This window comes from Pygoscelis adeliae, unplaced genomic scaffold (assembly GCF_000699105.1).
Source record: "Pygoscelis adeliae isolate BGI_AS28 unplaced genomic scaffold, ASM69910v1 Scaffold26, whole genome shotgun sequence".
NCBI lineage: Eukaryota > Metazoa > Chordata > Aves > Sphenisciformes > Spheniscidae > Pygoscelis > Pygoscelis adeliae.
The window spans coordinates 6,950,796-6,966,133 of NW_008825104.1; the positions used below are offsets into that span (position 1 = coordinate 6,950,796).

Sequence of the window (15,338 nt, forward strand, 5' to 3'; positions counted from 1 at the left end):
TTTCATGTAGCCATAAAAGCACAGTAAATGCCCATTTCTAATGCATTCAGTACAATGCAATGACCCAGGTCTAACACTTTTCCATCAAAAGATTCTGAAGTATACTTTAAACTAATAAATACGGCATTGCCACACTTCAGTTGAACAAAGCAAGTACTTTAAGCCCTGTTATAAAATGAGAAGAGTGAAGAAGAGAGTATATCAGTGACTTACTGCGTGTCCCACATTATCTGAGAAATGGCACTATAAAGCAGTCTCCAGCTCTCCCAGGCTCACACCATAAACATACAGCTGTCATCTTTCCATCCTCTTTGGAGATTAAGCAGCAGAACAAACATAGCACAGCTCTAAGGATCTTTAACGGATCAAAGGATCTCCTCGCTGGTACAAATTAGACTTGGACAGATCAAATAACGCCTTACAATTAACATTATAAATATCCAGTCGACATCTTTTGTAGAGGCCGGCCCCTCTTCTCTGCATCCCAACAAACTCTCTAATAACATATCTATCCAAGATCTCCTCTGGCCAGAGGAGGACTTAACCGGGCACACCGAAACGAACCCAAAAGCACTGCGTGTTTGTTCCTGGTTAATATATACCATCTCATAACATCTTTCTATTTCTTCTGTATCATGGTTCATTCAGAAATACTGACCATTTTGCTTGAGGCTGATCTGTAACATGGGTTAGTATCATTTACAGCACAGTTCAGACAAGTCTAGTCCTTACTAGATACCTAGTCTTGATGAGACCAGGCAGGATGACTGGGATGCGTAAGAGTTGAATACTTGTGAGGAAAACCCCAAGCGAGTAGAAAGGCAAGTATTTAACAGCTCAGAAGACTTATTAAACGAGTCTTAGTAAAATAAGAAGAGTATCCCCTTAAAACTGAACAAAGCAGAGAAGCAATTGTGGAAAATGTTACCTCACCACAGTAGGACACAAATCCGATGAAAGCAGATGATTATACTATTGTTTAATGTTCACATTTCATGTGGACCAATGCACTTCCTTTGAACTTCTAAATACAGTAATCTTAATCAGCCCTTTAAAATATTAATTCAATAAAAATTAAAGGTTTTCTTTAGGCTCTATCTTTAAAAAGAAATGTAAGATTTGTAGAGAGAAAAACTGAAGGAGAAGCACAGTCTGATACCAGGTCTGATACTGAAGCAGCACACTTAACAAAAGACTAGCACTAACACTCACGTCTGCCTGTTTTCTTAAAACAAATAGGCAAAACAAGCCACGTATACAAAAAAGTTTGATTTTAAAAGACTGTCACTTTTTTAGTCAATTTTCAATCACCTCCTCGAAAAAGAATTTCTTTTTAGTGAGCAATTACTTAAGGAAATTAGGTAGTATATAGTATCAATAGGTAATACAAGAATTTGAACCATTGCTAAGACATCTCAATATATTTCTCAGATCTGTTTTTCCCTGCTTTCACATTCAGAGGAGCAGCATGGTGATATGCAGTTATCCAGACCATGGATGTCTTGACTAAATCACCCGATCAGTAGGAGTTAAACCAGCCAGAAGTCTCACTACAGACATGACTGCTCTCAAAAATCACAAGGTAAGATCCCTACTGAGCAAGTTAAAGTCTGTTGAGAAGCACATCTCAAAGTTTTGCTCCTTAATCATTGCTGTTTATTCAGATTCTTACACATTATACAAAGCAACAGAGAAGCTTAAGCACTGAAAACAGTGAATTTTGATATGAAAATATCCATGACAATAACTTGACATGTACTGTTAATGTCAAAAGCTCTGCATGAACTCCTGATCCTACTTCAAAAAAAAAAAAAAAAAAAGAGGAATTTTGACATACACTTCTATACAGCCACATTTATGAACTCACTGTTTGAAAGTGACAAGCTCTCCCTGGTGGAACTATGTTAGTTTTCTCTGGAGAAGAAAATCCCCTGCTCAGCCAGGGGATTCAGAAGCCTCTTCTGTAACTAAACAGTGATGATACATTCAATTACTTAACACCTCACCACCTTTCCTGTAATATTCTTGTCAGTATCAGTCCAACAGACTTAGTTACAAAGCACTTGACTCTGGGGCTGATGTAGCCTAAAAAAAATAAATAAAAAAAGAGAAAGATAGAATTGCTTCACAACCATTTGCTGTATCTCATCCAAATTTAGTGGAAGTGAGTTTATAACACCATTAAAACTTTGGGACTTGTTTATTTACAAAAATAACAACAACATAATAGCAGCATTTAACATTTCTTTACTTGTACCACTTCATAGTTGCTTAATTAATGCAAAAATATACTCTACCAACATGGAACAAGTTTGGTTATATGCTTATTAAACTTAGAAGACCAGAAATATCAAACTTGGAGAAGGGAAATAATATTTTTGCTGCTGTAGTGCTTAGGTTCCCCAGGTGTATCTGAACCCAGACTGTGATAGGTGCCGTGTATAACAAATGAATCATAGCTCCTGTATCAGTGGGAAAATGCCGGAAAGGATCTACTGATAGACTACATGAACTATGCATGTCAAATTATTCTCTTGATGTTTCCAGAGCAGTTCACTCATTCCTTTGATTAAATTATTATGAAAATTATGTATTTATGAAGTAGCAATTTCTAAGCGGCCCATGATTTACTCATCAGTGCAGCAGTAGTTATAAGTCTTTGCACTACGGAAGGTTTTATTGAGTAGAGCAACAACAACTTCTAAGAAAGCTACTTAACTGGCAGCCTCATTAATGACACCACGGACTGAGTGAAGGGAGATGAAATTATTCTTCTACCATTACTGAGAAGTCTTTCAGGCCAAAAAAGACACACGTAACCTTTTCAATGGGAGAAGAATAATTTCATTAACAAGATTAGTATGGAACATACTTTGTACACCAAAAATCTCTAGTCTTGTGTCAAATTTGGCACTAGATTAAAATGCAATGAATTAAAAAAAAAAGTGTAAGCTGAAACTTTCCAGAAGAAAATACATAAACAGGTAAAAACTCATTTTTGCTGTCCATGTTCTCCTGTATTAAGCTCAACAACCATAAAACTGTCATGAGAATTTAAAAAAAGATTTTCTTTTGCCCTCTTGTATAGTAAGAGTTCACTGTTTCAGAAAACATTGTGAAAATTGAAGTTCGTAGATAGCTTCTCAACTGTAATAGTTACTTAAACAATACAGAATCGAAGTGTTAGAGCTGTGTCTCCTCAAACTAGAGGGAAAATAGCTGCCTCCACATATTGTTAGACAAGTTTATTAAGCTGTTTTATATTGAAGAGAATACAGAAGAACCCCCCATACTGACATGCTCAGATCCTGCAATAGGACTTACCTACAAATGAAGCATTCTTGAATTTGAAATAAAAATAAACACTGCATGCAAAGACATTTTTTTAAAGCTTAAAATTAAACACAATTGAAAGTGTGTTACACTCTTACATAAAAAAAAAAATCCCTTTTGTACAGTGATTTTAGTTTTCAATATTATTTTAATTACACTTTTCAACATATAAAAATAAACCTAAGGTACAGGCTGAAAACCTTTTTTCTGTTTACATATTAGCAAACAAAATTAAATTTTAGATTCTCGTTAGGTAATAACACTTAACGATATCTACAAATTTCAACTGTCCACACTCCACTCTCTGGTGAGAAAACTACATCTCTCTGAACTAAGCGTCTACTGATTTACACTATTTTAGCCATTTACAGATCTCAGCATTTGTGTCACTAAGTCCAATTCTCACTTTTAAAATTATGATAACACCAAAGGCAATAGTCAATTGCTATAAAACTCAGAGTACCACCAAGTGGCAGGTGGGACCCAGAATACGCCCGTTTGCAAATCATTGTTCAGAATTCACATCTTTAAGATAATTTGTTTTACCATTATAATGCAATTTTCACACTAATATTTACAAAATTCAAGATGATTTTTGTGGTTTTTTTCTCTAAGTGGATGCCTAGCAAAATTAAAATACCTGAACTCTAGCCTTGTTTCATTACACACTAACAAAAAGACAGGTGATGCGGAGATGCTTCAGACCTAGCAGTAGAAGATACACACATCACTACGGCATTACTGCTTGCAATAGTCATACACGTGAATGAAAAAAATAACACAGTAATAGGGACAGGTATGAAGTACACAGTAATTTCTATCATACAAAGCAGCCTTTACTTATTATCTCTTCCTTAGACCAAAAGAAAATCAAAGAAATCCCCAAATCTAGTAACTATTACAAAATACCACTACAAGCTAAGGGCAACAGGGAGAAGCTACCATGTAACAGATTTGCAGAGTTTCAAAGTAATTTCAGGTGTTGCCCAAGATGTAACTGGGCCAGACAACACTAGCAAGCAATGCAAAGCATGCTACAGACTACAGAAATTTACCTTCTTTGCAGCAGAGTAAACACTCAAGTGGCCACAGCTCGTTTCGGAATCCCAGCTGCGCATAGGTTGCTGCTGTTAGCCAGCTAATGTAAAGCTAGTTCAGACGTATCTATGTGAAATTGCCATCAAAAAAATTAGCAGGTGACCAATGAGTAGGTAGAACCCACATCTCACCAATTTCTCAGGTATGCTTCAGATGTTTCTAGTTTCCAGCTGAAGTGCTTTTTTCCCCTCTGAGTTAGAATCATGGAATAGTTTGGGTTGGAAGGGACCTCTAAAGGTCATCTAGCCCAACCCCCCCGCAGTGGGCTGGGACATCTTCAACTTGATCAGGTTGCTCAGAGCCCCGTCCAACCTGACCTTGAATGTTTCCAGGGATGGGGCATCCACCACCTCTCTGGGCAACCTGTGCCAGTGCTGCACCACCCTCAGCGTAAAAAATTTCTTCCTTATATCTAGACTCAGTCTACCCCCCTTTAGTTTAAAGCCATTCCCTCCTTGTCCTGTTGAATAGTCATAGTTCTAATTCTGAAATATGAAAAACAATATTCCTTATGTACCATACTACTATCAGTGTTTGCAAACAAATTTTCATCCCTCACACCTGTGTAAACCTATTGACTTCAATGAATTTATCTAAGTCACAGCTACCTCTATTTTGAGCTTGGAATTCTGCTTCATCCACCAGCAGTAAGTCTTCTGCTGCCTTCTTCTTTCAAAATCCAAGGAAAAGTCCTATCTGTTATTCAGAAACACTGTTGTGAATTAACTGTGGTCACTAATGGAAGCTTATGCAGATGTGTTTTACATGGTCTTAGCAAAATGGCACCATATCATCACTTTTCTGAGCAATTACAAGTCGCAACATTTTCAAATAAAGGCTGACTCAAATTAAATTACATTTAAAACAATACAGCTATCATGAACTACACTGTTCTCAAAACCTCCACTCAATTTAATCTCATTTATAAAGTGCAAAATCAAACAATCTGACAATGCAGCTCAGCATGCAAAACGTTTTAACGATGAAGGCAATGGACTTCCAGTGGAAGATGGACACATTCAATGGATGATGCACACAATCCTGTTGGAGCAAGCGGGAACTTCATTACTGTGCTACACTACTGGTTTAAAAATGAGCTACCCTCTGCAGAGACAGGCATTTTACAGTCTAATAGTTCTCTAGTAGTGGCTTTTTAGGAAGAAGGGAATTGTAAAACACCTAGTATAGACAGACAGAACTTAACTACCTCACAGTATTTACAAAGCAAAACCAGAAAATACAGCATTTGTAAGAAAATACGACTTGAGATGGGGAGGAAATGCATTTGGTAGTTGGTTGTTTTGGGGGTTTTTTTGCCTTTTTTAAAAAAAAAACTTTTTGTAAGGGAACCATTAATTCACATACAATATAACAATGTGCTGCATATGGACTTACACATTACAAGTTAGCTAGTAAGACTGCCATCCTTAACTGTTAATTTCCAGAGGCATGTTTCTTAAGCTAACTGTACACAATCCTTTACATATTCTGTAACTGATATATAGTAGAGCTATGCAATTTCAGGATAACAAAACTCAAGAAATCAAACTAGTATCAGCTGAAACATGATTTCTAATTCCTCCCAATGGAGAAACTCAGCTTTTCAAAGGTATTATAAATAAAACATGTATATTTTCACTAGTATCCACATTTCAAATCAAAGAAGCTGCGTGAATAAGACCAGATCAACTAAAAATATTCCCTTAATAAGTATGTACCAGCAGAAACTTCCCTCTAAAATACTTAATTTTATTAGTGAAATGGTACCAAAGATAACAAGTATACAAACAATCTCTTTGCTCTATGCTACTTACACATCATAAATAAGACAGCTGTTGTTGCAAGACACAATCCTTCACAGTATTCCTGTAAGCATACAGATTTGTCATTCTTTTATCAGAATAAGCTGTTTACCAGCCAACAGCATGTGGCTTAAACATCACAAAAATGACTGTCTATACTTTACATGGTAAAGCATCTTCTATAGTCTTAAATGTACACAGTGGCAAGAACATTAAATCTTATCGAAAATGAAGAGTGATTAAGCAGCTTCACAATCAAACTGGGTTTCATTACTTTAGGAATTGGGCAAATTTTTCATTCCCTGTAATATGCTTTTTTTTCCCCCAGAAGAATTAACTATGCAAAGGAAAAGAAAAACAAATTGAAAGCAAATAGCTAATATGCTATTAAGTTTTTTTTTTAACTGAGAGAAATAACTCTTCCCATGAGATAAGGCAATTAAGTCATTTGATTGTATTAAGTTGTATTAAAAATAATCTACTCGATTTTAGGTATAAGTTTTAAAGGTATGACTCTTAAGAAATCTCATGTAACTGATTAAATTAGTTCAGAGAACACAAGCCATGTTTTACCTTGACAAAAATAATTTGCTTTGTCATTCTCTTCTTACATGCTCTCTCCCCCAAAGAATGAAAAAAGAATCTCTACCATATAACTCCTGTGTAAATTAGAACTTTTTTCCCCAAATTATTTATCCCCCCTTCTTTGCATACAATTCCTTTTATATCAGGTATCAGAGAAGATGATGGTGAGGTAACAATTAAGGCCATCCAAATGTAGATTACATGTCTAAAGGGCTGTCTTTGATGCAGGTGATCAGAAAATGCTTTGTATTCCGCTACTATTTTGTACAGTGGTGGTCCCCAAATTGCATCTTTGCTTTCATCTATAAATCTCTTCTAAAAATAAAAAGTAAAAATGGAGCTTTAGTATTTTAACAAGTGAATCAACTAACAATTCTGACAAATCACTTGCATTCTTGTCTACAGTATGGTGGTGGCAAAATAGCAATAGAGATCATGTAAGATTTAGCTGAAAATGAGTAATAGCACATATAAATTTCTAGAAAATACCACATTTTAAGAAGGCACTAAAGCTTCTGCTTGTGCTCCCATATTTTTTTAAACAAATAAGAAAAATTTATTTTCATAATGGCACCTGTACTATTTGCAGCTGAACAGACACACTGCAGTACAGCTCAAAACAAAGCTGTAAGTTCTGATAATATAAAGATGTGCTCACTTCTGGAAGGACAAAAGAAAACAACAAAACAAAACAACCCCAAAATAACCCACTAAGCTAACCTATTATCTATAACATGGCAATGTTCCTTTTAGGAACAGAAAAGTAGCATGCATTGTTCAAATACTTTAAAAGAAATACTAATTTTAGGGATATTAGTAAGAAATTCTTTTAAATAATAAAACCTAAGAATCTCAAGCTGTGAGCAAATGAAAAACATACTAGTCAGTGGGTATTTAGCATAAGAACCGTAAAACTGTGTTTATGTTTAAAAACCCTTTTCCTAGAGTTGTCATTTGCAACAAAAGAAAGTGTGTATATTTATGCACCATTTCCAAGCACATCAAACAGTACACATTGTTTTTGTGGATTTTTTAACCCACAAGGTAAAACTATACAAAATTCATCAACAAGCAGTATTTTAAACAACCTTCAATGCATATCTTCAGCTTTTTTTGGGTAGTACAGGTTTACATCTTTCAGTTTCTACTTATTTGTAACAGCTTATGGCAAAACTTAACATAAATCATTTTACAAATAAGTACAGCCATCATGGAAATGCATGGATTTTCAGACATGAATAGTTCTGATGGCATCTGCCTTTTCATGGTATAACTACTGGTCCGTGCTCTCTTGCTTTACAGCAAGAAGACAAAAAAGCTATCACAAGAATTGGAAGAGCTACTAGTACTATCAACACGTTCAGGTTGATTGCTTTAACATTTTCTTCCTCATTCTGGGAAATAGAGGCTTTGGATTTCATTCCTTAGTTGAAGCAGAGGTCCGTTCTTTGCTTTAAACCTCTTGCATTTTAATTGAGAGGTTTTCTTCATTTGGTTGACAGTTCCCATTCTGTTGTAGTTTGACTTCATCTGTCCTTTGTGTATCTCTGTTGTCTACTTCCTTGTCAGTTTCTGAATTCTGATCCTCTTTAGTGTGATCTTTGTCCTACCAAAGATAAAATTATTTTACAAAAAAATCATTCTTAGCATTAGGATTATAGGGTATGACTTCCAACCAATTCTTGGTCATTTTTATTGTCTCAATTTTTACATGCCTATCTTGTCTCAGCAATTTTTTGAATAGAGGTGTCAGCTTCTTTTCTTTTCTTTCTTTTTTAAAAAAAAGCTTTATTTTCAATTGGCTGAAGTCAGGCACTTGTAACAACCCGTCATCCAAGAAATCATTGCCATAAAGTGATCTGTCTTTATCATCAATATCCAGAAAAAACAGAACAAGCAGCATCATGGAACCTATGAGAAACAGCTCCAGAAATTAAGATTTCACCATATTTTCTAAATAAAATAGGATTAAATTTTTTCTTTTCTATTTTTTGTCAGGTATCCGATGCATTTTAAGAGAGTTGTTGGGTAAGTTAATTACTTAAGAATGTGGACAGGGTCACCTAAACCAGCTGTTTTCTAACAGCTGAATAATTCTCAGTACAACAAACTACTCTTTAAAGGCATGCTGCTTTTTCAAATTCTAAGATTAAATGATTTGAAGATGTTTCTTTTCTTAATCACACCACTTCTTATTTCGCAGGGGAAAATCCCACACCACTCTTCCCCAGCTCTTCAACTTTACTCCTGCAGAGTCCAATACGCAGACCTGGACCAAAGCAACCAGGGAGAGGCTGAACTGCAGAGTAAAAGTTTACTAAAAATGTAATACTTTCAGCTTGACAGCCAAGCTGTCCCTGAACACTGCTCCTTAGTTACACAGTCTGCTTCCTGCCTGCTCATACATATAGGCAGCCAGCTAAGTCCTAACATATGGCACAGAACAGGAAAGAGAAACCAAAACAAAGTGTTTCCGTAACCTATTCACACAAGCTCCTATAGGTCCAGTAAACACAGAGACTTATTAAACTTGCCCGCTAACACCAACTGTAGATCTCCAACTGGCAAAAGCTAAACCCAAATGGTAATAATTTGGTAAGGAGAAAAAGAAGGGAGGAGGAAAAGAAAGAAAAAGAAAGGAGGGAATTTCAATAATGGCTCCACTAGCACCACTTCACTCTGCTTATCACTTGGTCACACAGCTTACCTTCAAAGTAGTGGTGCTTTTGTCAGATTTCTCCTTTCCCTCTTTTTCTTTACTACTTTTTTTCTTGGAGGTGGAGCGTTCTCTTTCTCTTCTTTCATTGTTTGTATCTCTTTCTCTTTTTTTTTCTTTCTTGTTTCTGTTTAAGAAAATTTTTACTCAAATCAGAATTTGATCCAACAGCAACAATCTTCAAACCATTTAACTGCAAACTAAACTCTCATCTGTGGGTTTTCCCAAAAAAACCCAAAACGTAACAAAAACCCCTTCATAAAGACAAGGGAATTTTTTGACTGAAGAGAGCTAAAGAATGCATGTGTTCAGTATGCATGGTATTTGCAAAGAGAACACCAAATTAATCTGTATCTGATGAAGGGTTTTTATTGATTGGAAGCAAATTTGCATTGTTGACAGATCTGAAACTCTCTAGTTAGTTGAAAGCATACCAAAGCTCACATCCATGAAGATTTTTGGTTTGGTTTGGTTTTGGTTTAAATTAAAACTGTATCATACTGACCAACGGAAATCATCTGAGATGATTAGTGCAAAGGCAGTAAAACAATGAAAATACTAGAAATTCTTCCTCCTTTGCTGCTCATTAACTTTTATGTTTACATCAAAACTGACCTTCTTGGAGAAGGAGTTCGTGAAGACTTTCTTTTTGTTGTTTTGGATGTTTTAGGAGACTTGGAGGGACTTCTACTCTTCCTTTTACGCCTTTCTCTACAGGACCAAGAAATTGAAGATCATCAAAGAATAAAAATAATAAATTCAGGAACCAGATAAAAACAGAAAGCTCTTAAGTGATCTGACACAACAAACTAAGTAAGTATCCCTGAATTTAACATTATATATCACCAACAATATATGAACTGTACAAAGCAAAAAAAAAAAATTTTTGTATGTTTCAGTTTGGTAGGAAAGGGGAGGCTGGAAGTGGGAAAAAAAAGGTTGTGCTCTTTCAGATTTTAGTTTTTTGTTTATCCTCACATGCTTGTACTTATAACAATGGAAGCACTGAATTCACTAATTCTGTATTAGGTAGGAGTTTCTTCAGTCAGAAGAAGAATCCATTTGAATGAAGAGCCACATTAAGACAAAAGGCATAACTTAAGCAATATGAACTTCAAAACGTAATATTACAACCTGAAGATCACTGTAATTTCAGTTCAGCCTGACTGAAGTTTAATTCCTAAATACATGAGCTAGCATTCCTATTGGTTTAGAAGCAAACAGTGTAAAATGAAGCTCAAACTGTTGCAAAATCAGAATAAATAAGTTAGTATCTATTGTTTTCCTAGCAGTCCTTGCTCAGCAAACAGAATGTTATCATTCTGTAACACACTGAAGAGCTCATAGTATTTTACAGAACAGCTGTTTTACATAGATATATGGAATTTGCTGAAGTTGCTATTATGGAGTCTGATCTTGAATAGAACAAAACATTAAATAACTGGTTGCAAACATACTGAGGTCCATGTTAAAATAAAGCAAAAACTGAGCCAGTAAAGCTTCATTCAACATAAAGGTATAACCTATCTCTGTCAAAGTAAGATGATTTTTTCCTACCACCTCTTCACAGAGGAGGAAAAGCAGACAGGAAGAACCATCAAAGAAAAACAGGGAATTTGAGAGGGCACTTCAAGATATGGCACAAAAGCTACACTTATGCATACCAGCTTTTGCAATTCACACCATTAGGTGTAAATATTTATATCTTCAGTATTTAGAAAGGCCAAGAAATCAACAGTTACTAAATAAATTACAAAAGGATATATTAAGATATGCCTAGTATCACTATCTGGATTGATACTCTGACAATATCATCTACCGTGACCTCCTGAAGCTGCGCAGGACAAAATTTCATAACTATTTTGTTCAGCAAGCTCTTGAGTTTGATTTGATCTTTGGTAAACAAAAATATGAAGTGGCCTCAAAATCATAGAGAAAATAACACAATTACTGATCAGCTGTTCACTAGTTAACATGCATCTCATTTTGAACATCTTCACATTTATCAGCACCTTTTTTCAAATGAGGATACTGGAAATTGATATATTATTCTGACAGTGCTCCCACTTGGGCTACACTGAGTACATTCCCACCTTATTTTGCTTTCCAACATAGATATCTGTGAGTAACCAAGTGCCTTAGTAATTGCGTTCAAATTAGAAACTGTTTATTCATGAAATCTAATTTTCAGTTTCTGCTTTTCATATTTCAAGTTGAAGAACTACAAGTGTGTCTGACAGTATTTGTTTCCATCTCTATTACATTTGTCTATACAAAGATTTTTGTGCACCTGTTCTTTTAACACTCTTAAGCAATACTAATACAGCAAAATTTAAGAAAAAACAAGTCTGAATACTTTGATAGTGATCCTTGTGTCTCTTAATCATACACAGAACTAACATTCTATACCTATCTCCTCTGCTTGCCTGTAGATGTCTGTTGGAAAAGGAGCCAGATCCTCCTCTTCCTCTGGTGCGTGCCTTTTCCTTCAGCTAGGAATCACAAATAGCCATCTGATTTCTAGTACTTGCATGCTGTCTGACCGTAAAGCACCATCAGTTGCCACCTAGTTCTTAGAAGGTCCTGTATGTCCTATTCCACCTTCACCTCTTCTCAAAAAAAGCGACTATTTGTCCAATATTTTACACTCATCAGGTAAAGGATCAGCAGTCCCAACTCAGTGCTGCACTGTAAATCCAGGCAGCTGAAATACCAGTTTGTTGGATAATCTTCTCCACAAAGTTTGTAACCACTTCAACTAGGCAACATCAATCACAAAAGTAAACAGATACCCCTAAATGCAAGCTAACTGGGGCTCTGTAGCCCAGCCTATTCACAATTACTTTTCAAAGAATAACAGAATTACTGATATTGGAAGAGCCCTCTGGAGACCACCTAGTCCAACCTCTCCCTCCCCCACCTTAAAACAGGGTCAACTAGAGCAGGTTACTCAGGGCCACATCCAGTCAGATTTTTAGTATCTCCACGGACGGAGACTCTACAATCTCTCTGGGTAACTCGTTCCAGTTTGCCCAGAAAAAACACAATTTAAACATTAGAAAAAAGCCTTTATTTCCCATATGCCAATATGTGCCTACTGCCTCTTAGCCTGTCACTGGCCCCCACTAAGAAGTCTGGCTCCATCTTCACACTCCCCCATCAGGTATTCATACGCACTGATGAAGATGCCCCCTCAGCCTTCTCTTCTCCAGCTAAACAATCCCACTTCCCTCAGTCTCTCCTTGTATGACAGATGCTCCAAGCCCTTTATCAGTTTCATGGCCCTTCACTGGACTCACTCCAGTATGTCTGTGTGTCTCTTGTAATGGGGAGCCCAGAATTGCACACAGGATTCCAGATGTGGCCTCACCAGTGCTGAGGAGAGGAAAAGAATCACCTTCCTTGACGTGCTGACAACACTGCCTAAAGCAGCTCAGCATACTGCTGGCCTTCTTGGCTGCAAGGACCCCCAGGTTCTTTTCTGCCAGCCAGCCTTCCAGCCAGTCAGCCCCCATGCTGTACTGGTGCAATGGAGTTACTCCTGCGCGGGTGCAGGACTTGGCCTTTCTCTTTGTTCAACTCCATGAGATGTCTGTCAGCCCATTTTTCCTGTCTGTTGAGGTTTCTCTGAATGGCAGCACACTCCTCTGGTGTACCAGCCTCTTCCCCCAGTTCTGTATTGTCTGCAAACTTGCTAAGGGTGCACTCTGTCCCAGTGTCTAAGCCACTGATGAAGATGTTCAACAGTATTGGCCCCAGTATTGATACTCTAAGGATAATGCTGCATCTGAAGAAAGAATTGTAAATGCATATAAAAAAGTATTCCTCTCATCCTCCAACTTCAAAAGAACATTGTTTTTGTTTAGTAACGTGTATAAAAAAAATTAACTTCATCTCAAAGTAGGATTTTGTACTGTGTATCCACTAGAAGAGATGCACTAATTTTCACTAGAATTCTTTGCCCAAGTACATAGCATTTGAGCCTTCCATGATGCCTTCTTAAATAGCAAGATTCTTAAAGGGGAGCATAACTGTTGCAAACTAGAGTATGAATTTTTGGTAACATCCAGCTAACTACACTTGCTATTTGACATTAGGAACTGGGTCTTCCACCAAGGTTCTTATATAAGCTACACATTGTCAAAATCTTAAATCTTTTTCCTACACTTACCTAATTCAAAACTCCTGAGGCCTACAGACAGAAAATGTTATGTTTTCAAAGCTGGCACAACTACCTCTACTCTGCGTAGGTCTTGAACCCATGAAATAATGTTAAAAATGCATTAAAATAGGAAGCTGCATATGCTTAAAGAAGCCACAGTATTTTGCCCATAAACCTCCAAAACAACATGGACATTCCATATAATGCAAATAGAACGTTCAGAAATTATTACAACCTTTTCTGCCTTGTATGAACCATGAACTCCTGAATTTTGAGGACTGTGGGAATTTTGCTTTTGTCCAGTGAAATGATTATAATACATAGAATTTTTCCCAATTCATCTAGCATTTCATTCTCTGAAGGTAACAGATAAAATTTGGTATCTAAATTTGACATGTGATGTTATTGAACTCTCTAATACCAGAGGTATTCAGAAAGGACTTTTTCCACCAAAGCACCTTAAGTCAGCCACAACGCTATTAGAATGTGCCTGAGTTAGTCCACTTACAGAACTTATAATCAATCTCACAGCCTCCTTTTGCTGTACTGAATTTATCCAGACTTCCACCCAGTTTAGCCTCCCTCAGAGGCAAAAACAACAGCTACATTAACTTGAATGTTTTCCTGTTTACTATCAGTATCATTAAGGAATGTTACTTTTTACTTGTACCTGGCCATTTAACCAGCTAAACAAGGTGTCCTTATCTTCCCACTGAGATACATTCACCTTCCGAATGGCTAGCCAGCCAAGTGACATGCTTGCTTCCTGCTGTTCAGACATCCAGCTGAAGAGTGGCAAGTACTATCACCCAACTGTTCGTAAGATCCACAGACCAACACTGTACAGCATGTAAGTAACCAAAGAACTATGTAACAGTGACTCAAACTTTCATCAGGACAAAGATGATGTGTGATGTCACTTTATCAGAACTTCTGAATGGCTCCAACACAGAGAAATGGCATGAGAATCATCTACTTACTGTCCTCAAGGACTATACTATATGGTTATGTGAAAGGCAAGCACCAGCAGCCCAACAGAAACTATGTTCTATCAAGCATCATACAGAGCTCTTTGTAATAGATTTACTTTATAGGACAATCTACAACACAGAAATAATACAAATTTAATTAGTAAGAGACATGGTGATAGTGATACATAAAAACTAGGATGGTGTCTCACTGAACTGACAAGTCAAAAAAAGCATGAAAAAATTCTAAACAAACCTGCTGGAGCTACGAGATCTTCTTGAAGAGCTATAGCTTCTTGGGGGTGTTCTGGATCTCTTTTCTTTCTTCTTTTTATCATCTCTCTCTTTTTCTCTTTCTCGCTCCTTCTCCTTATCCCCATCTTTTTCTTTTTCTTTGTCTCTGTCCTTCTCTTTGTCCCCTCCTTTGTCCTTATCTCCCTCCTTGTCCTTAATCTTCTCTCTGTCCTTCTCTCCTTCTTTCTCAGTATCTTCTTTTTCCTTGTTCTGGTCTACTTCTTCCCTCTCTTTTTCCTTCTCCTTATCTTTCTCTTTTTCCCTGTCCTTGTCCCTATCTTTGTCCTTATCCCTGTCCCTATCCCTGTCTTTGACTCTCTCGCGATCTTTGTTTCTCTCTTTATCTCTCTCCCTGTCCTTCTCCTTGTCCTTTTCCCTGT

General features: G+C 36.7%; 1 protein-coding gene across 1 annotated transcript in view; it reads right to left on the reverse strand.

The window, feature by feature from the left end:
* Positions 1 to 6,159: 6,159 nt before the first annotated feature.
* The window catches only part of SREK1 (splicing regulatory glutamine/lysine-rich protein 1), a 20,088-nt gene continuing 10,909 nt past the window's right edge, over positions 6,160 to 15,338 (reverse strand). The window contains exons 9-12 of the mRNA XM_009327335.1: positions 14,921 to 15,334; positions 10,150 to 10,245; positions 9,526 to 9,661; positions 6,160 to 8,424 (exon numbers count right to left, since the gene is read on the reverse strand). Of these exons, the coding sequence (XP_009325610.1) occupies positions 8,272 to 8,424; positions 9,526 to 9,661; positions 10,150 to 10,245; positions 14,921 to 15,334 (799 nt within the window). The 3' untranslated portion in view covers positions 6,160 to 8,271. The remainder of the gene's footprint in view (positions 8,425 to 9,525; positions 9,662 to 10,149; positions 10,246 to 14,920; positions 15,335 to 15,338) is intronic.